We start from the raw sequence: 19,381 nt of genomic DNA on the forward strand, positions 1-19,381 counted from the left end.
ATCAAAGATGTTTTCATAAAATATGTAATATTTAATTATTTACCAACGCATTTATTAAAACCTAAGAGCTATGAACGATGGAAAGAAATGTTTAATTAAGCAGCTTGTGTTAAATAATAAGTGTATACCTCTTTTAATAATTAAACGCACGAGTGAATTTAATAATAATTATTTAATTTTTATACTCTTCAAAGGATAATAAGATGCAAAGTAGCATCATATTTTATTACAAAATATAATGTTCGTGTAAAAGAGAGCAATTTTTAAAAGTGAAATTATTACTTTGCAGGTACAAAGAAGAGCAGCCGTTGGTGTGCGGGCGAGATATGTAGCTGCGGTCAAGTGCACGAGTTGTCTCTCTCGTGTGGCGCGCAAGCTCGCTTAAAGCAGTTCCGGAGTAAACCTAGAGCGTGTGTGTGACTCGAAGTCGAAGAATTAGATCGAATGGTAGTAAATTTTTGGTCCAGCGAAGATGAGTGCGCTGACGGCAACGAGTCCCGGTGCTCAGAGCATTTCGATCGGAGGCCCGGTCCGTCCATCGACCAATGGCTCTCACAGCTACCAGCAACAGTCTCAAAATCAGCAGCAGCAGCAGCTCGGGACAGCGACGGTCTACGTGACGGCCAGTCCAACGCCGAGCTTGGGCTCGCAGGATGGCGATCAACAACAGCAAGCTGCAGCCGCTCATTCGGCTCACGTCGTGAAAATTCGCATCAGTCCGAGCTGCAACGGTAACAGCGGCATAAGCAGTAGCATCGAGTCGAGGTCCGAGCCGATCTCCCCGACGACGAGCTCGAAAGGAGCAAAGCGAATCGTCTCGGCGGTCAGACTCAACGAGGAGGAGCCCAGCAGCATCATCACCGGAGTCTCGCTGGTTTCGTTGCAAAAAGTCGGAGCGGATAACGACGAGGTCATGCACGTGTCGAGCCACGGGCCCGTTCGCATCAGCGTCAAGAGCACCTACTCGTCGAGCGAGTCGGTGGGCTCGTCCTCGACGGACATGAACACGAGCAAGGAGACGCTGCCGGGCTGCTTCTGCTGCAGCAGTCCGCCCAACTCGATGCTCAGCGGTCACTGCTCGCCCTCGGAGACGCTGGACAGCGGCACCTGTTCGGATCTCGACGGTACGCCGCCACCTCCGTCGCTGCAGCAGCGTCAGCTGTTGAAAAAAACAAGCAGCAGCGACGCCCCGACGAGCATGATGATGCCGACTCTGAGGGGATCGAGCGGCAGCGCGACGAGTAGCGGCGCCGAGCTCGACAGCGACGACGACGTCGAGTCGAGCATCAGCTGCGACAGCATCGAGGTCTCGTCCACGATATCGTCCTCGACGACGCTGCAGCAGGCCTACAGCAATAACAACAACAAAAAGCCCCTCGTGAGCGAGCGCACCTACGAGGAGCGCAGTCGGCCTATCCCGATCCGAGGGGCCGGCGCCGAGCCCAGCGAGTCCAATGGACGCTGCTACCTCTACGAGGACGACCGTCACTACCAATTCCACGTGAACGAGCGCGAGGAGGTGAGGAAGATGGAGCAGCAGCTCGCCGCCCAGAATCTGGCCAACGCCAGCGAGCAAGAGCAAGAGTTCTTCGCCGGGGTGCAGACGGGCCGCGACAAGGAGGCCATTCGCAGTGCCAAGGGGACGGTGCGCGGCGTCAAGAATCGCGTCAGAGCCGGCATCGCCACTTTCCTTCAGACTCCTGCAGCCAAGGTAGGCTCTACATATTTTTGATCCTTCCTTTTACCTCGACTTAGGCTCGTTCTCGACTTCTCCGCGCGCGGCTGCAATTTCTCGGGTAATTCATCAACTTGATCGATAATACTACCCGCGTGAATCGCATTTGTCGAGTATCGGCGCTCGTTTTTCAGCTGCATTGGCTGAATCGCAGCTGAAGGGCACAGGTCAGTGCGGTACACAGCACAAGCACGTATGCATCGCAATTTACATTACGTACATTCGCTGCTGCTTATACACTCGCGGCGGCTGCAATTAAACTTCTCGTTTCGCAAAGGGCGATCTCGGTCTAAACCATTTTCCGTTGTTGCAAGTACCTTATTCTCGAGTAGTTTGCTGCTGCTACTCGAGCTCTGTGCAGCAGCAATCGTGAGCGTCTTTCATTACGATTATGCTTTGGCGAAAATTCAAGTTTACCGGGAGAGCCCCGCAGCTTATGTGTATGTGTGTGTGTACCCGGGGCAATGTTTTACGTGTGGTCTCATTACTGCACGAAGCGGAGCAATAGTGTTGGCAGCGCGGGCACAGAACCGCACGAATATCAATATTCCCGATGTTGTATATATACGTTATGCACGTGCCCTTCCCCTCTTCCCTCTTTTGCCTCGTGTATACATGCATACTTGATGACTGCATACATCCCGTATAAACAGTGTAACCAAAGCTTGTAGTGCGCGCTGTATATGGGCTCTTGTGTGTGCTTTTCCTTGATGTGTTCTACGCGGCTGCACGAGTTCGACTTGGGTAAATTGTGACACGCCATAGTACGCTCGAGAGCAGCACTATCATACGCCCAGGCTAAAACGGCCTAATTACGCAGTTCAGTTTGCGGCTCTTTGATTGACCGCGTGCCAAAGGATCGACGCGAGTCTCCAGGGAGTTAGGCTGCGACACATTTGCTTTCGCGCGCTACTCTATTATATCCGAATTTCAATGATTTTCCTATACGCTTCTACTTTTCTTTTCTTTTTTTTTTATTTTGATCTAGTTTGAACTCGTGGTTTAAATTAAAACAATTTCTGATTCCCTTCGTATGCTAAAATAATCAGCTCATTTACAAATGGAAGTTTACCCACGTTCGTGAATGCAATTCGTGACTCTCCCAATTCCTGCTCGCGAGAGAATAACAAACATAAAGCATCGTAGGTATACCAATCGTATCATTCACAAACTCGATTCAACATATTGTAGTTTTAGGAGGTAAAATATGACCAGATGAGTCCATTTGTTTACTTAGAGAGGCGAACGTAAATATTACCAAAAATATGATTCTCGCGAGCAAGGAGATGTCAACAAAATCAACCAACTGGCTACGTATGAGCTTTAGTTACGCTCTGAATTGTGAATATGTAGTACAGTTAATTTATGTGTTGAATTTGTGTTTTAAGTGTGAACGTTAAATGGAAATAAATGTAAATCACGTGTCGTGTCATCGTCAAATTTTGAATTCGAACCATTTAATCAACCGTAAGAAGCAAAGAACTAGATATGAGTGTAAATTGCAAAGAACCAGATACGAATGCAAGTGGCAACGATACTAATGCAAGTGGCGACAAACCAGCTCCGAAAGTAAGTCGCGATACGCTATTTCTCATTCGAGTCGACGCGATGTAATCCTTCAGGGATAAAATCGCAGAGCTCAAGCGTGCTCTACATCGCGTAAACTATTTCGAAGACGGATTAGCGCGAGTACACACACTACTCACTGTAATTATTCAAACTATTTTAAATTTGAAACGATTCGTCCTCTCGACTAATGCCTCTATCGAAAAAGATTATTATTCATACGCGCATTACCGGCGTATAAATACTTGTGGCGGCAAGTTATGCACGCGTTGACATTCTCTACCGGGTTCATTCCCGATCGCGCACAGCATATTCTCGCTCGTCAAGTATCGCGCCTAATGGTACGCGACGTCGCGCGCTTATGCACGGCTGTTTTATTTATGGAAAAAGCTCAAACGCTTGCCGCATAACGGTCAATGGACGCTGAACAATTTTTCCGTACACAATTAATACGTCCGTTTGTGTTGGATGATAGATTTAGCCGTTTATGCATCGTATCGATATAGCACTGGCTGCGGGCTCGAGTGTATATCGACGTGCTGCTGCAGCTGCACGAGCAGCGAAGCGCAAAGATACAAACGACGACATTGTCGTTTCGCATGTTGTGCGCGAGCCGGAGAGCCAGAGAGAGAAACAGAGAGAGCTGTTATCCGCGCTCCGCAAGTTTAACGCAGGTATTATATGCTGTATAGCAGCGAAACGAGAGCGATATAATCAACGTGTATGCGTGTCCGCAGTCGAGACACGATGGGCTTTTAAAGCAGTGGCCCGCGCGATGCAATAACAATTGGCATACTAGTGCGCGCTCGTCGGGCGAACGTCGAGCTCGAGACCAGCTTCTCCCCTTCCCTCCCCCGATAACTGTAACGACAGACTATTTCCATGATATATATTGCCATAGTTTGAAGTCGCGCGCATAGTTTGCAGTCCGCGCGTGCATGTAAACGTGCATGCGAACGCGTGTATCTGTATATGGCTCGTGTCGAAGCGTGCTAGCTGCACGACGCGATCCAGAGCGACCATTGAAAATTAATTTGAATAAGATGGCGAGCGCCGCATCGTTTCGGTCTCTGCCTTTCTCTCTCTCTCTCTCTATCTCTGTCTCTCTGTACACCGACAAGTACGCGAGTAAACAAGCGAGCTCGTTGTTGACTAACTCTCGAAATAAATCCTGCTCTAATTAACATGTGTCAGGCAACAATGGCAATTATAATTAGCGAGGCAGGAGCGATCGCGAGGCGTATTCTCTCACACACCGGCGTAGTATTCCCGCGCCCAGTTGAATTTTCTCTTTTCGCATGCAAATTGCATAGGTACATGCATGTACGCTACCGGCGAGGAAAAAAAAGGATTTTCGTCGTAACGCGTTTATACACACGATATGCCCCGTGCGCGCTGCACTGCTTGCGAATTCCGCGCCGCGAGTCAAGCGTATATATATAAGCGTATGTATGTATATGTACGTTGGTCGAAAGAAGAGCTGCAGTTATAAGTATATACATATAAGAAACGAGCGAAGAAGGAGCGCGAGACTCGTGCAGTTGCGGTGCGGTGCAACGTAGTGGCGCGCTGGAGAGGGGTAAATGAAAATTAACGGGTTAATGCGAGTCTGAATGCAGAATCACTGCACAATAAATCCGTTAAGATTGCTGCCTCGCGCGCGCGAGCGGCGCATACAGGTGGTTTTGCTCGGCTACGTGCGTACTCTGCAGCTGTGTGTAGGTATACGTATGTACATATATGTGTACCACGAGCTCTCGATGCACTGCAGCAGCAGCATATATAGCTCTACGTTAAGCGAGTCGTTGCGCTGCACCGACGCGACTTTCGAGTGCCGTTTCGTATGTGCCGAGGCTACGAGCGAGAAATAGAGCGGCATGTGTGTGCGTTATAATGTGTGTTGTGTGTGTGTGTGTGTGCGCGCACCTCGTGTGTAAACATTCCCGCCGCAGTCAAGTGCAGCAGCGAGTGTGAGCTCGCGCGCATTACATACATAGAGATTCGTACGTATATGGTATACGGTCGGAGCTGCGGTGATCGATTATACTTTTTGACGTTTCGCGATGAGCGATGACGGAGGAAAAATGAGCCTCGCGGGTCCTCTCTCTCGCGCCTATACAGTGCAATTCGAATCACTCGAGCCGTGGCTTTCGTACAGACAGCGATGCAGCAGCTGCACAGCCCAGACTCGTGCGGTAATTGCAGAGCTCCGTCTGCGCACAGGCTCGCAGCTATGTGGCTGTCCTTTCTGCGCCGGGCTGTCTTCGGCGATCCGCGCAACATCGTCGCACCGCTGCTGCTATCTTCATTAAATATTACCATCAATAGGCGCGCGCGAGCTCGAGCAGTGAAAGTCACATATTATTACAGGCGCACTTGGTTCGTGCTTCGCTTGTGCAATCGCGTTGTGTGCACGCCGCGCGATTCGCTGTCGATCGCGCACCTCTATAAACACTACTGCGCACAATCTGGCGAGAGGCATGCACCTCTCGATTATTTCCATTGATTATCCTGCGCGTCTTGCGCTAAAAGTGCACACAGCGTAATGCTTATTATTCGAAGGCAAAGACGACGGGACTTACTCGCGCGTGGCGCATGTGCGCGTACGCCACTACAGGAGAGCCGACTGACGCTTCTTTTTCGCGTCCTGCAACATTGTTTTACGGCTCGCGGCGCATTTATCATTGCCAGCGATCGTTTGCATACACGTATTATACTGCCTACAGCCAATATATACGCACATATATACGTCGAGTGCCATTTCACCGGACAAGGACATTTATATTATTTTTCATTACTCTGTCAAAGGATAAAGTTACGTAAAGATCCTCTCGTCTCGTGTCCAGGCTCGCGTCGATTGCCTTTATAGTGCGCGCGCTTTTAACAACGTAACAGTAAAGTGTGCCCGTCACCCGTGTGGGCCGCTGCTGCTGCTGCTGTTGCTGCACTACCCCACTCAGACGTGAGCTGAACTGTGTTTTTCCCGCGCCGTAAATATTTTTATTCGATAAAAATGATCAAATTGCCCCGCGACTGCATTCCGAATGAACGATTCGACGCTTCGCGCGCGCGCGCACAACTGTTATTTCGAGCTGGCAGCTCTTACAAATGTATACAAGCGGTTTACAACGCTCCCGAAGGAAGATTAATTTTTTTTTTACAACGGGCGCCTCGCCGTGACTGGGGCAAATTTCTTCGAGTTGGACGAGAGAAAGAGAATGAAAACGGTGCGGGCCGTGCTATAGAATATCGGCAGCTAAGAGAGTATTATAACAAGATTGCACAGTTGTGCACAGCAGCAGCATCGGCTGAATAAACGGTGAAAGATTCTAATCAAGAGGCAGAAACTAGACCGATACCTGCGATTTTTCTTCATTACGTGTTCAATTATTCATTGAGAGGAGCTAGCTCGGTAACTTTTTTTTTTCTTACGGCTCTTATCTGGGGGAGACGACGTTGAAAATCTCCCTCGAATGAAAGTTGCTCCCTCTCTCTCGCACGAGCACGCGCTATCTCTTTCCACGGAAATGGGTTCAAATTAAGGAGACCTCCAATGATAAATATGAACCGCAGAGCCGAGAGAGAGCTATTAGTAGATCGGGCGTATAGATAAATTATATGCGTTTTTATGGTCTTTCCTAAACCGTTGCCGAGCGAGCTGCGAATCTTTCCTTTTTTTTGCCCTCTTCATTTTCCTATATATTTGGCACGTGCAGCAGCTGGTTTTATATTTATCGGCTTATATCCAAACTGCACGAGGCAATTAACAAAAAGCTGAAATTCAAAACGCGAAAAAAAAGTAAGTAAAAGGAAACAAAAATAAAGCGAGCCAGATTGCAATTGCGCAAAGACTTAATTAAAGCCAACGCAAAACGTTGTAATACAGCATGATACGCGCGATATACACAGTATACAAAGTGTCAAGTGCGGCTCTATTAAAGAGAGAAACTATAGGAAGTAGCGCGTGGGCGAGCGCGAATATATAATACTGCACATAAACACACGGCGGGCGAGCTCACGCGCACGTGTTGTGCGATCGTCGTCATCGTCGTCGGCGGTGTATTATCATTATTATCATTGAGCACGAGCTCAGCGGCAGGTGCACAGGTGTCTCTCTTTTGTGCGCTTTATCGATGCTGTATATACGTATATATTCGTAGAAAAAACAAACGGGAGATTGGCGAGCGAGCGCGTGCAATAATTTTGCCCCATTGCGTCGCGGCCGCCCGCGATTATATGCACGAGGCAGCATCGGATCTCTCTCGAGCTGTATAGCTGCTGCGGCACTTATAAACAACGCACGCAGCGATAGGAAACGCGCATAAATATTTAGCCCGAAGCGGCTACGAGTAGGTATAGAGAGAGAGAGAGAGAGAGAGAGAGAGAGAGAGAGAGAGAGAGACGAGCTCGAGCAGGCATATATAATATCCTTGCCAGCGGATCTCCGTGCGTCGAGTCGCACGCGCGACGAGTCCTTGTGCAAGGTTGCAGCAACCGAGCTCGTCTCTCTCTCTCTCTCTGTGGCGCGCGCCGGATTATATGAAAAGAGCTCGTCGCGGCCAATTCGAATCTCTCTCTCTCTAACTCTGTGTCTCTCTCGCGGTATAGTAACGGTACATACTTGTAGACTAGTGGATATATCTCGCATCGCAAGAGATAGCCAAATGGCTTAGTAAGCGGCAACTGCATAGCACAGCGTGTGCTTAAAACGACGTGAGACCTCCTTTTTCGACTGTGTGTCTCTGTACACGATACGTCCTTTTTCGTGCCTTACTCCATCGCGCGCCGCACGACGTGTGCGAGAGTTCTACATACTTTAAATATATACAGCATAAATATAATATGCATCATGTGGAGCGATCGCGATGTGCCGCGCGTGTCAATTATTTCAACAGCTTTGCATTCATCATCGACGACTGCCGCATATAACTGCTCTTTTTTTATATTCTTCCCCCACCTCGCGCGCCTTTTTCTTTTCGTTTGCTACGCAGAAAACTTGTTACTGTATAAAAATACGGATCAAACTCGTTAAATCGTTAAAAGCGTACGTATGCGCGTGGCTGCGAAAACTAGTTGCACTATCTCTGATTGAACGACTTGACTTTTTATTCAATTTAGCTCAGCGATTTTGCGCAGTGAAAAAAATTTCATATGACTTTTAAAGAAATGAAATTATTCCAACGACTGCGGCGGAAAAATTCATCCACGCGCTCCATCTGGCGCGGAGTTTGTCTGCGAAAGAGACTGAAAATTAACTCGATATTATAAATCCAGCCTTCAGTGCACATTAACCCGGATGACATTGTAAGAAATGGTGCAAATGATGTAAAAAAAAGCCGCGAGAATCGTGTATATAGTAACAAGCACAAAAAAGCGAAAAGTTGCCGAAGGTCGAGTGATTAAGAATTTTTTCGTCGTGTTTCACTCTGGTATACTCGCGAGGAATTAAGACGTCGCAAGTACATAATACTCGAGTCGTCGTCTTCGTTGTCGGTTTGTCGCTCGAGTTCGCTCGACTGAAAGTCAAAGGTAAACGGCAATGCGCTATATAGTATATGGGTAATAGAAACGAGCTGCAGCACTCCAAGCCGATGTGTTCGATCAGATAAGAGCTTCCATGGAAATTCTTCTTTGTCCCTCTCTCTCTCTCTCTCTATTTTGTGAGATTGCGTCGTCGCGCGGTGAGGTTTGCCAACGCAACGCGCAGCGCATTGGAACTCAATCGAACTTGCACACAGGATTTGTTCTATGCTGGAGCGCGCCAATACTATTCAGCAGTCCTAATTGATTTATTAGAGCACGAGACATATTTTCCATTGAGTCTCGACTGTGCCTCGCTGCGGTGTGTACAATATATATGTCGCGAGAGTGCGAGCGTGCCATGCAGAAACAAATGCACTCGGATCTCCATAGCGCATACTTCTCGAGTGTGCTGCTATAGTACGCGCTGCATCGTATCAGAATTTCTCACTTAATTGACCAGATGAATAGCCTAGGTTGTAGCGCGCGCAAGGACATCAAGATTAAGTAGCAGAATAAGAAGGTATTTCAGGAGATTGTCTGCGTCGAGTGCCTGCCATACCTGCCGTGCCGTACGCGCTGGGCTCAGCTGCTGCTGCTGCTGTATTATATTACATGCAAGTAAACGCCAGGCATGAGTCGGCTGCGCGCCCGAAGAAAAGAGTCGTCTCTAGTTATCTTACGTAATCTTCTTAAGTACCTGCACGCCGCGCACGAGCTATACTGTACGGAGGATGCCTCGGCCGAGCTTACTCAAGGTGCGATCGGCGCATTATATTTTCTCTCTCCACTTTTAAGAGAGGTTTATAGCTGCCGTCCTCGGAATTTTCATGCGTTCGACTTTACCAGATAACGAAACAACGATGACATTTTTTGCCAATTTAATGATAGCTTTGGGCTCCGAAGGGTGTAATCGCGCTGATCGTCGCTGACGCAGGGCCAATCGATCTGAAAGGACAATCTAAGTAAATGAATGGTTTCGATTTTTCCAAGTGAAACTTCTAGATTTTTTAAAAATATTTCTTTGATTGATGAAGAAAATCTGTCATATTTAATAACACTAGACACAAAAAATTACGGTAAATATGTTCATCGATATCACGAGCAAAAAAATATTACATAAATCTTGATTCATTAATTGTTCAATGATCATTACACAGCAAAGAATTAGATAACTCGTAGCGCATTAACTCCAAGAAAGAATCCAGCGCCTATCTCTAGAAAACATTTTGGACAGTTTTTTGCACAGACATCAAGTATGAGTCTCATGATGCCTTTCGTGAAGAAGCTCAAAATCATCTGTAGAAAGACTTGTATGCCTTCTGTAGTACGCTTGTCAATCACAGGTCATGGCGCTCATTTATCCTTACGAATTTACGATTATCACGTACATTCGCTTTTGCTTCTCACAAGTTAACTTTCCTCAAGACTATAATATCCCGACGCGTGTAAAGAAGTTTCACTTGAAAAAATAAAAAAAAATAATATTAATAAAAGACGACAAACTATATATAAGCGTGCGCGTGCCTCGGCGTTGTTCGTTTTCCAAATTTCGCTGCCGCTCGAGGCTGACCAGCTCACTGTGGGAATCGCGGCTCTCAACGCGCGCCGGAGCTTTCGAATCCGACCGCAATTTGCGCGAGCACCAAAAGTACATCGGTGGATTCGCGCGTACAATATGCTGCGCGCTATATATCCTTTGCCTCGTGCTCGGCTCGCTCTTGCTGCTGCTGCACGCGTGTGTGTGTCGAAGCGAGCGCGCGAGGTGGCCGAAAAAAAATCGGGACATCGACGCGAGGTCGTTACTCGGCATTGTCGACTGACGGAGAAAGAGAGAGAGAGAGAAAGAAAGCGCGAAAGAGCGAGATGGGTGCGTCGCGTCAACGCTCGGGGCCCCCCACGAGGCGAACCCCACACGGGATCGTGTGTGAAGAGAGAGAGAGAGAGAAAGAGGCGAAGAGGAAAAGGGGGAAAAAGCACGAGCAAAAGTCGCCCGAGGACGAGGTGATTGCATTTTTTTCTTTCGGCTCGCGGATCGAGGCAGCAGCGGCAGCAGCATCGAGTTAACGGCGAAACTCGCAGTCCTGTCCGCCCGTCGAGTCATATACGACTGCTCGTTCGTTGCGTTGCGTTCGTTCATTCGTTCATTCCCTCATTCCCTCGTTCGTCGGGACAACAATAATCGTTTCGCGCGCTCGCGGCACTTTTTTATCGCGGGCGGCAACGGCCACGGCAGCGCGCGGACTTGTTTTTTTTTTTATTTTGCGCACCCGCGTATACCGTAGGAAGGCTGCATTTATAGGTATGCAGCAGCAGCTTTTACCATGTTGGTCGCAGAGCCAGGCTGGCATAATATCGCCTCGAGACACGGAAAACGCGTTGCACCGCGCCTACGACGTGCTTTCGCAGCAGCGATCTATGTTATATAGACTCGGACGCTCGACGTATATAAACTTCGCCTTTGACATCAAGCGAGAAAGCTGCTGGCGTGCTTACTTTAACGACGGCGGCGCCGATGCGCTATTGGTTCATTAGTGCTCGCTAATTTACGGTATCCTTTCTTCGCGGAAAGAGTCGCTTCAAGTCGCTATAAGAGCGAGTGTCGGGATGCGCGATCTCGCGACAAAATACGCGATGCACAAGAAGAGCATACGATGCTGATACAAAAGTGACTCAGGCGTACGATATTTCGGTAAAAGCTCGATCAGAGCATATTGTCTTGCGGAAAACAAGTTCGTCTCTAGCGCTGACAAAAGTCAACAATTTTTTGTGCTTTTCATTTTGAGCGAGCGATGTACCACGCGTCGCTTTGATATTTCGATATTTTGAAAAAGATGCGAGCTCGCGAGTCAAAGATACGCGCAAAACTGTCGATCACGCCTGAATGGGTGAAAATTTAATTCGCCGTATTGAATATTTACAGTCGTGTGTACGCTTTGCTATATACCAGACCTGTATCAGAGACGCGTTTTTCAGGGTTAGCGCCTCGGGGTACACAGCTGTGCATTCGTACATAAAGCTCGTGCTTTATGTCGTACTACCCTGTGCCGCTGCTGCTGCTGCTGCTGCTGCTGCTAGTGCGACGATAAGGATAAGCTCGACTGTATTCGAAAACGATATACGCGTCCATGAGTGCAACACGAAGAGTCGCTCGCTTTCATCTTTACGTGTATACGCGCGTTGCAGTCGTTGTATACAGCGGACACGAATTCCATATAACCGGGGCGTATTTTGCGAGCGAGCTTTTCGCAAATTCCCTCGAACTTCGATCGGCTCTGCTTTGCTGCGAATAGATGCTGTACATAGATATATATATATATCTTTTTCGTTCCCTCTCTCGCTCACAGCTCAGAGTATTACGTACGCCGCAACGAGTATAAACTGTATGATCTTAAACGAGACTATTGCACACATGCACAGATCGCTGCCTGGTGTACATTGGAAACCGAGCTCTGCGGTCGCTTATTTACACGAATTGGCTGCCAGCGGCGCGGCGGCTTTATCTCCAAAACTATTGTGCGTTACAAATGCCGCTCATCGATTACTCGCCGCGCGCACCCAATACAGCATACACATTCTCTCCCTCGAAATAAAGCGATATCGAGCGATAAAACGACGATCACGACGACGAAATGCAGCGCGCGCGAGCTTAAATCGCCCGGCCGCGATCCGACGTGCTTTACGCGCCGCGCGTTATAAATTGATATTCATCGGAGCTACAGAGAGAAAGAGAGCTGCTTGCTTGCTGCAGAAAACGATAAAGAAAAAGTATCCGCAATGGCTCGGGCGAGATAGAAAATTACTTCTTGCACCTTGCACGGAGTCGAGCGCCTGGCATACCTATAGATATATGTATGGTACATGGAATATACGGGAGCGCGCGCATGCGAGCAGCATACAGAGTCTCTACGGCTCGTATCGCACATACATACGTACGTATACGTACATAGATGTGAGCCCAGGTCTCGGTGCAGTCACGGCATCCATCCGCACACGCAGACATTTTTTATTCTTCCTATTGCGCGAGCCTAGTCTAGACTGCAGCAGCAGCTCCTCCATACAGCTATATGCCTTCTTCTTCTTCTTCTTCTTCTTCTTCTGCGAAGCGAACCTCGCTAAAAAGCTTCCGTTATTTGTACCGGAGGCAGTGAGCGAGCAAAGCGAGTGCGCAAAACGAGAGAGAAAGAGACGAGCATTTTCCGTATTGAACGCGTACTATGTATATATAAATACGCTCGTGAGCGGCCCACTTGACGCTCGTGCTGCTGTATATGTACTAGCTGTACAGCGCATTGCAACAGACGCGTACACGTCGATGCGCGTCGATTCTCTTTTTACATGTAAATCAGTCGTACGCTCCTTGGTGCGAAATCTTTTAGCCTGCGTATTGAGAGTAGGTTCAATTTTTACCGATTTCCGTTGCAGCTTTACAAATATAAAATTTTCCTTCGAAAGACGCTACAACGAGTATACAGCAACCAACTGAAAATTCAACGAGTCGTATATCATTTCCGCCAATGACGACGTTTGATCGGAAAACGTTAAGGCATTGAGGGAAAATAGCATACGTATATAGAAAAAATACCGAGTGTAAACGCGGCACTCGAGGCGCGATCCTCGTGTGAACACGCTCGCAGCGAGCGGCTAATGTATACGCGAGCGGTGCAGGCTCCAGCTCAGATGCTGCTCCTGCTGAATATCTGGAGCAAGGATGACAAAAAAGAAAACCGGCATAGCGAAAATATATTATTTGAGACATAAATTATAACGGTGGCACATTCTTGCCGCGAAGCGTTCGCAAGATGACGCGAGTAATTAAATTCTTGACAAATATAGAGGCTATAAAAAGACTCGTATAATCAATTTTCACGAGTAGGAGCGATGAAGGAGGCCTCTCGCGAGCTATGCAAAGCAGCCACGATCATCGCCCAGAACTTTATACACGTATACATATATTATTATATACATATCGCATACATGTGCAGTAGGAAGCATGTGTCCGTAGGTGCACGAACGTGACCCGAAAGCCGTGCAGCATATACGTATAGCAATGCGTCACGTGCATACGTAGACGAGTATTCTGCATATATACGTCTGATGCAGTGCTGTGCGCAAAACAACAGATAATACGCGTACATAATCGAGCCTGTGGAGACTGCATCTTACGCAACGATCTGTTTACAAACATACACGCTTATTATATGTACATGCGTTTTTCGCCGTTGTAATTTTTGCAGGGCGAAAGAATCTTCTCGGGGAAAAAAATATTGACGAATTGCAACGACATGTACGGCATCGACGATGTGCAGCGATAATGATGATGATGTTGCGATGCCGTGCGGTACCAACTCGCACGTAACTTTACACATTAGCCAATATCCATCCGATATCGATCGACGATTTGCATAAGTTTCGCTTTTATACAGAACCACAGGTGTTTCTAGTACTCTCTCTCTCTCCTATCATTTTTCTCTAGCAAGCTGGAAATTTAATTTCAAAGTTTTTTATTCTCCTCTGTACCGGGTAAAAAACTTAAAAATTCTTAGAATATAAAAAAAAAACTTTATGAAATGTATCTTGCGTTAAAATACTTATGAAATTTCTATCACGTGTAACTGCGACGTTCAAAACAAAAAGCGTTGTACATAATAAAATTGAGATACGTAATGCTATGGCATTTTTCGCATCTCAAACGTCAAATACAAAGATCACATAATTTGATTGGGTGCGAGAAATTGATTTACTTATGATGGATGTTTCTAAAAAGTGTATCGATTTCTACCTTATGAAATTTTATTTACTATGACATTTTTGCCTTTCATCATTTAATCACTGAACGCCTATAGCTGTTTTATGTATGGTATCAATAGACTTCGTTTGAATCAAAAAGGAATTTTCCAACATAAAAATTTCTTTTTATTGTTGTTCTGAAAAAATTGAGCTTTTTATTCATTCATAAATGTAATTTTTTGTGTTTTTGAAATGCATTTTTCAGATAAAAATTTTTTCATTTCGCTTCATCAAAAACTAGAATGTAAGATCTGCTTTTTCATATTTATCCGCTCTAATTAAAAACTAACAAGAAGTCGTTTTTATTTCAATAGATATATGATTCTTAAAATTATGATGTGGGTTATTTTTAATTCCTTCCTTGAAATAGTATTATAGTCTATTTTTAAAAGGCGCTAAATATGTAAAACCTCGCACATATTTCGAGTCCTTTGGATTTTATTGCGTATTTGAAAGTAGGAAAATAAGTTTCAATGCTTAGGATGGTATACTACTTATGTACACAATTAGCTAACAGTCTTGCTGCGTAAAACTGTGCACGTGCAGCATCAACAAGATTTTAATGTACTTTGCAGCTACAGATTATTTTCATATTATAACTAGAAGCAGAAAAAACAACGACGCGTTTGCCCTCGAATATTCGTACGTAATCTCGTCAAAAAAATTCAACAGTTAGTAATTAAGGGTAAACATATCTAGTCTAGGAGTACATTAAAGCCGAACATATAATTTTCTACTTGTACTCAATTTCGCTCAATAAATATATGGAGAGAGAGAGAGAGAGAGAAAAAAAAAAGTGAGAAAGCTGTACTAAAATTGCAAGAGCTCTGTAGCCGCGGCGCACTTTAGCCACTGAATAAATTACGCAGTCCTTATATGCTGTACACAGAGCCCCGTGCGTTACTTTTATAATGAAGCTGCGAAGGTAGTAAGGCCAATCGATAAATGAATCAGCTGTGCGCGGATTCATTCGCGAGCATACACACATACACACGCACATTTTTTTCCTCGATAAAGCATCGCTTATCCGAACACGAGGTCCGTGTGTGCAGTGCCGTGCCGTGTCGTGCGTGCCGCTGTGCACTTGTAAACGTGAAACTGCTTTGTCTCGAGGCGGCACAGGCCAGGCATGCAGACAGGCAGTCGACTCCGCGGTACGCGTAATGGAGTACAACAACATAGGAAGTGAACGCTCGGCAGCCGAGCCGAGCGACAAGTGTCCTAATTGAGGAGGAATTTCATTCGATCATTAATGACGATTTCACGCTGTGCTCGTGAGCTTGAGCGTAGCTGGTGCATGTCACTGAGTAACACTATGTGTAAAAGTACACGCAGTTTCGAAGACGAGATTTTCTGCTAAATTATCGTATTTGTCGCTCGAGCCAATTGTAACAGAAAGACAATATACAATGACGATGCTGGTATACATGTGCCACAGTATGGGAGAATGGAGATGGATTCACGAACGTATCGGTGCTGTACGAACATATCCGTTTGGCATTCTCGCGAGTTCATGATACACTTTTGCGTTTATGCGCTTGAATTTATTCTATGGAATTACGCATCATTAGTAATTGATTTGAATTAATTTTTTTTCCTACCAATTAGTTTTGATTTCATGCCGTTTGAGTACAAAATAGCAATATATATTTAATTAATGTTGTACTACTATATACGTACTAATGTACTTACGTACGTACTACTATATGTACTAATATCGTTGGAATTTGTGAAAATTCGATTTTCTATAGAATGCCACATTTTCAGAATTTTATCAACTCAACTGAGATGACTATACAAGAGTTATATAGCTCACTCAGAGCTCGACTAGAGAAAAAGTTATTATATAAAAAGTATATGGATACACTGTACTCTACTTTTATGACTCGTATCAACTTTAATACTCGTAAAAAATAATCGTCAGTTTTTCGCTCAATCTGTGCCGAGCTTTATGAGATGGAAAATTTTCCACGGCGCACATGAATCATGAACTTGTAATTCATAGAAATTTGAAAAAAAAGAGGAAGAAGAAGACGACAACGACGACGATGTTCAATGAGGTCGTTTTAGAGATCGGAATTCGATATCAATAAAAATAACTAAGCGCTGACCTATAAATTAAATTGCCACCATTTAAATGTACTTCTCTCTCCTCGAGATTCAAGAATATAATGCATTTTTTCGAATGACATTGCACGAAGCCGAGGAAATATCCCTCTGCACCGAGAGAGAGAGAGAGAGAGAGAGAGAGAGCTCGTGTGCAAAAAATGATAATATCGTTAGAATTTATTGGGGAGCTGGGGGAGAGAGCAAAAAAAAAAAAAGAATTATCCCGAGAGTCGATCTCGCATTTTGTCGCGTATACAAAAATCCTTCCTTTTCGGCCCGAGCCCGTGGCGCGTATACATATATACATAAGAAATTTCACTTCTTGAACTGAATACGTAAATTTTGTTGAAAGAAAGCAAAAGATCAATGGCTAGGATTATCTCTCTCTCTCTCACTCTCCGCGAAGTTTCGAGTGAAAAACTTGGCAGTATACAGTGCATACAGTACACATATAATACACACAGCAGTAAGAGACGACAAAGTGCGTTTACATATTATACGCGAGAGGACGAGGCACAAACGCGTGCACAATCTCGCGTCGCGAGTACGTTACACACACACAGACATACACACTTCGCTCTCGAGTCTTCCGTCCTCGCTTCGACTCTAGGCGCATATAATGAAACTTTCTCGTATGCATGAAAAATGTCTAGATAATTTAAGCCTCTTAGGCTCGCAGAGCGCGCGCCCGCGGAGACTCGCATATATAATATACGTAGGAGAGATATGCACACACGTAAATCGGCGACAAGGAATCACGCTGTGTGTAAAAGTTTTTCGCGAATAAAGTGGTGACACACCGGCACACACACACACACACACACGCACACGCACGCTGTAATGCGCGGCGGCCCAGAATCGCAAAGAAGCCGGGCCCCACTGCGCACACACACGCACGCACAAACACGCCAACGGCAGTGCAGCCTGCAGATAACTAAATTGAAAGAAAACCGGTAGAAGAGAGTTTGAATTGCCGTGTCGACGAGGTACATACTATACCTCGTGTGTATAATGTGTACTCGGTGAATTTTCTGCCGCTGGTACGGTCGAAGAAAAAAAAGTACATTAGAGCTTTGCGATCGCTATACGTACGAGTTCGCGTTCGCGAGCGAGCGAAGGAGAGAGAGAGAGACAAATCGGGTGGGAAAGGAGAAAGCGGGTCAAAGAGCTCTGCTGCTGCTGCTGCTACGTTCGCGAGCCAACGAGAGCTGCTCGACAGATATCGCACATGCCGCTGAGGCTTCTTCTCTTTTGATGTTTTTTTTCTTCCTCTTCCTTCTCCGTGTCGACGTCCTCCTGTGTTATACATATTATGAAGAGCCGAGCTTCACGATGATTTGTCTCTTCATTTCGCATGCCGAGTTTCATCGGATCCATGAAGCGTGGCGCTGTTGCTCAAATGACAAAATGTGGTCAGATTCGCGCGTCTCGCTTAACGAGATCGCAGAAATCGATTCGGCGTCGCCGTCGTCATCGTCGTCGTCGTCCTGTCATTAGAAAGTTTATTTTCTTCGGCGTTGTTATAATTTTTTTTTTAACCATGTCGTGGGAAATGAAAGGATGAAAACCGGTAGTGAGCCGTGTATACGTATGTGTGTGCGTGTATCGCTGTCGAGCTCGCGACAACAAAATGTCATCCAGGTCAGTGGACATAATTTTCCCTGCGCGCCAAGTAACGCGTGAAAACAACGACTGCTACTATCTGCAACTACGTATACGTACGCGCGTATATACGTTACACGACGGCTAGTTTTGCGAGCGCAAATTTTCACGGGTGAGACACACACGCAGCTCGACGTGCTGTACATTATGTACAGGCGCTCAAACATTCCAGCTGGCCAAATTCGTCTCTTTCTCTCTTGCAAAAGTTGTCTACACATTCTCCGCATTGTTTGACTTGTTTTTTACTCGGAGCATATATCCATACCTTTGTGCGCGAGCACATACAACTCTTTGTTCCTGGGATATAGTCTATACGTAAGCGAGTGCCAGAGTCTAGTTTCGAGTTGAAGGCAGCCTCTATTGCTACTTCGAGACATTCTCTCTCTATCACTTCTGATACGTATTTCTCGAAGCGGCAATACGAGTAATTTTGAATTTGAAACGAAGCTTGCTGAGAGCCGAGCGAACAATTCATGTATGGCATTAGATGCAGCAAGTCCCTGTAGGCACTTTTCTGTGTGTGTGTGTGCGTGATTGTAATTTTGTCAATGAAACTTTTTGAACTATAGCGCATAAAACGCGTATTGCTTTGCAGTCGACTCGACGCACGGTGAGTGCAGCACAGAATAGAATTCGCTTGCCACTTAGATATACCTATATGTAATATGAAAAAAAAGATGCATATATCTACCTGCTTGCTAAGAGTAAACTCATTGTGCACACGATGTTTTCAATTTCATTGCTTTTTCATATTATTTGCCCGTTGACTATGTGTTCGCGGAACAGCTGCAGTTCGTTCGCCTTTGTTTTCGTTCTTCCTTATGGTAGTTATGAGCTTGCGCATATAGCTTTTCTATCTCTCTTTTTTTCCCCACACAGCTCAACAGGGCAACGAAACAAGCTAATACCACGGTGCAGCCGTTATCATATTTTAATTGAAAACTTTTCGACTTACCTTCAGCACGTGCACTGCGCAATTTTAAAATCCTCCTCGACCTC

The 19,381-nt window shown here is 45.8% G+C and overlaps 1 protein-coding gene across 1 annotated transcript in view; it reads left to right on the plus strand.

The window, feature by feature from the left end:
• Nucleotides 1-472: 472 nt before the first annotated feature.
• LOC106650765 (glutaredoxin domain-containing cysteine-rich protein CG12206-like) overlaps nucleotides 473-19,381 on the plus strand; it is a 43,364-nt gene continuing 24,455 nt past the window's right edge. The window contains exons 1-2 of the mRNA XM_014368967.2: nucleotides 473-731; nucleotides 804-1,711. Of these exons, the coding sequence (XP_014224453.1) occupies nucleotides 473-731; nucleotides 804-1,711 (1,167 nt within the window). The remainder of the gene's footprint in view (nucleotides 732-803; nucleotides 1,712-19,381) is intronic.

The sequence above is a fragment of the Trichogramma pretiosum genome, unplaced genomic scaffold (assembly GCF_000599845.2).
Source record: "Trichogramma pretiosum strain Unisexual culture from Peru unplaced genomic scaffold, Tpre_2.0 scaffold3, whole genome shotgun sequence".
Classification (NCBI taxonomy): Eukaryota; Metazoa; Arthropoda; class Insecta; order Hymenoptera; family Trichogrammatidae; genus Trichogramma; species Trichogramma pretiosum.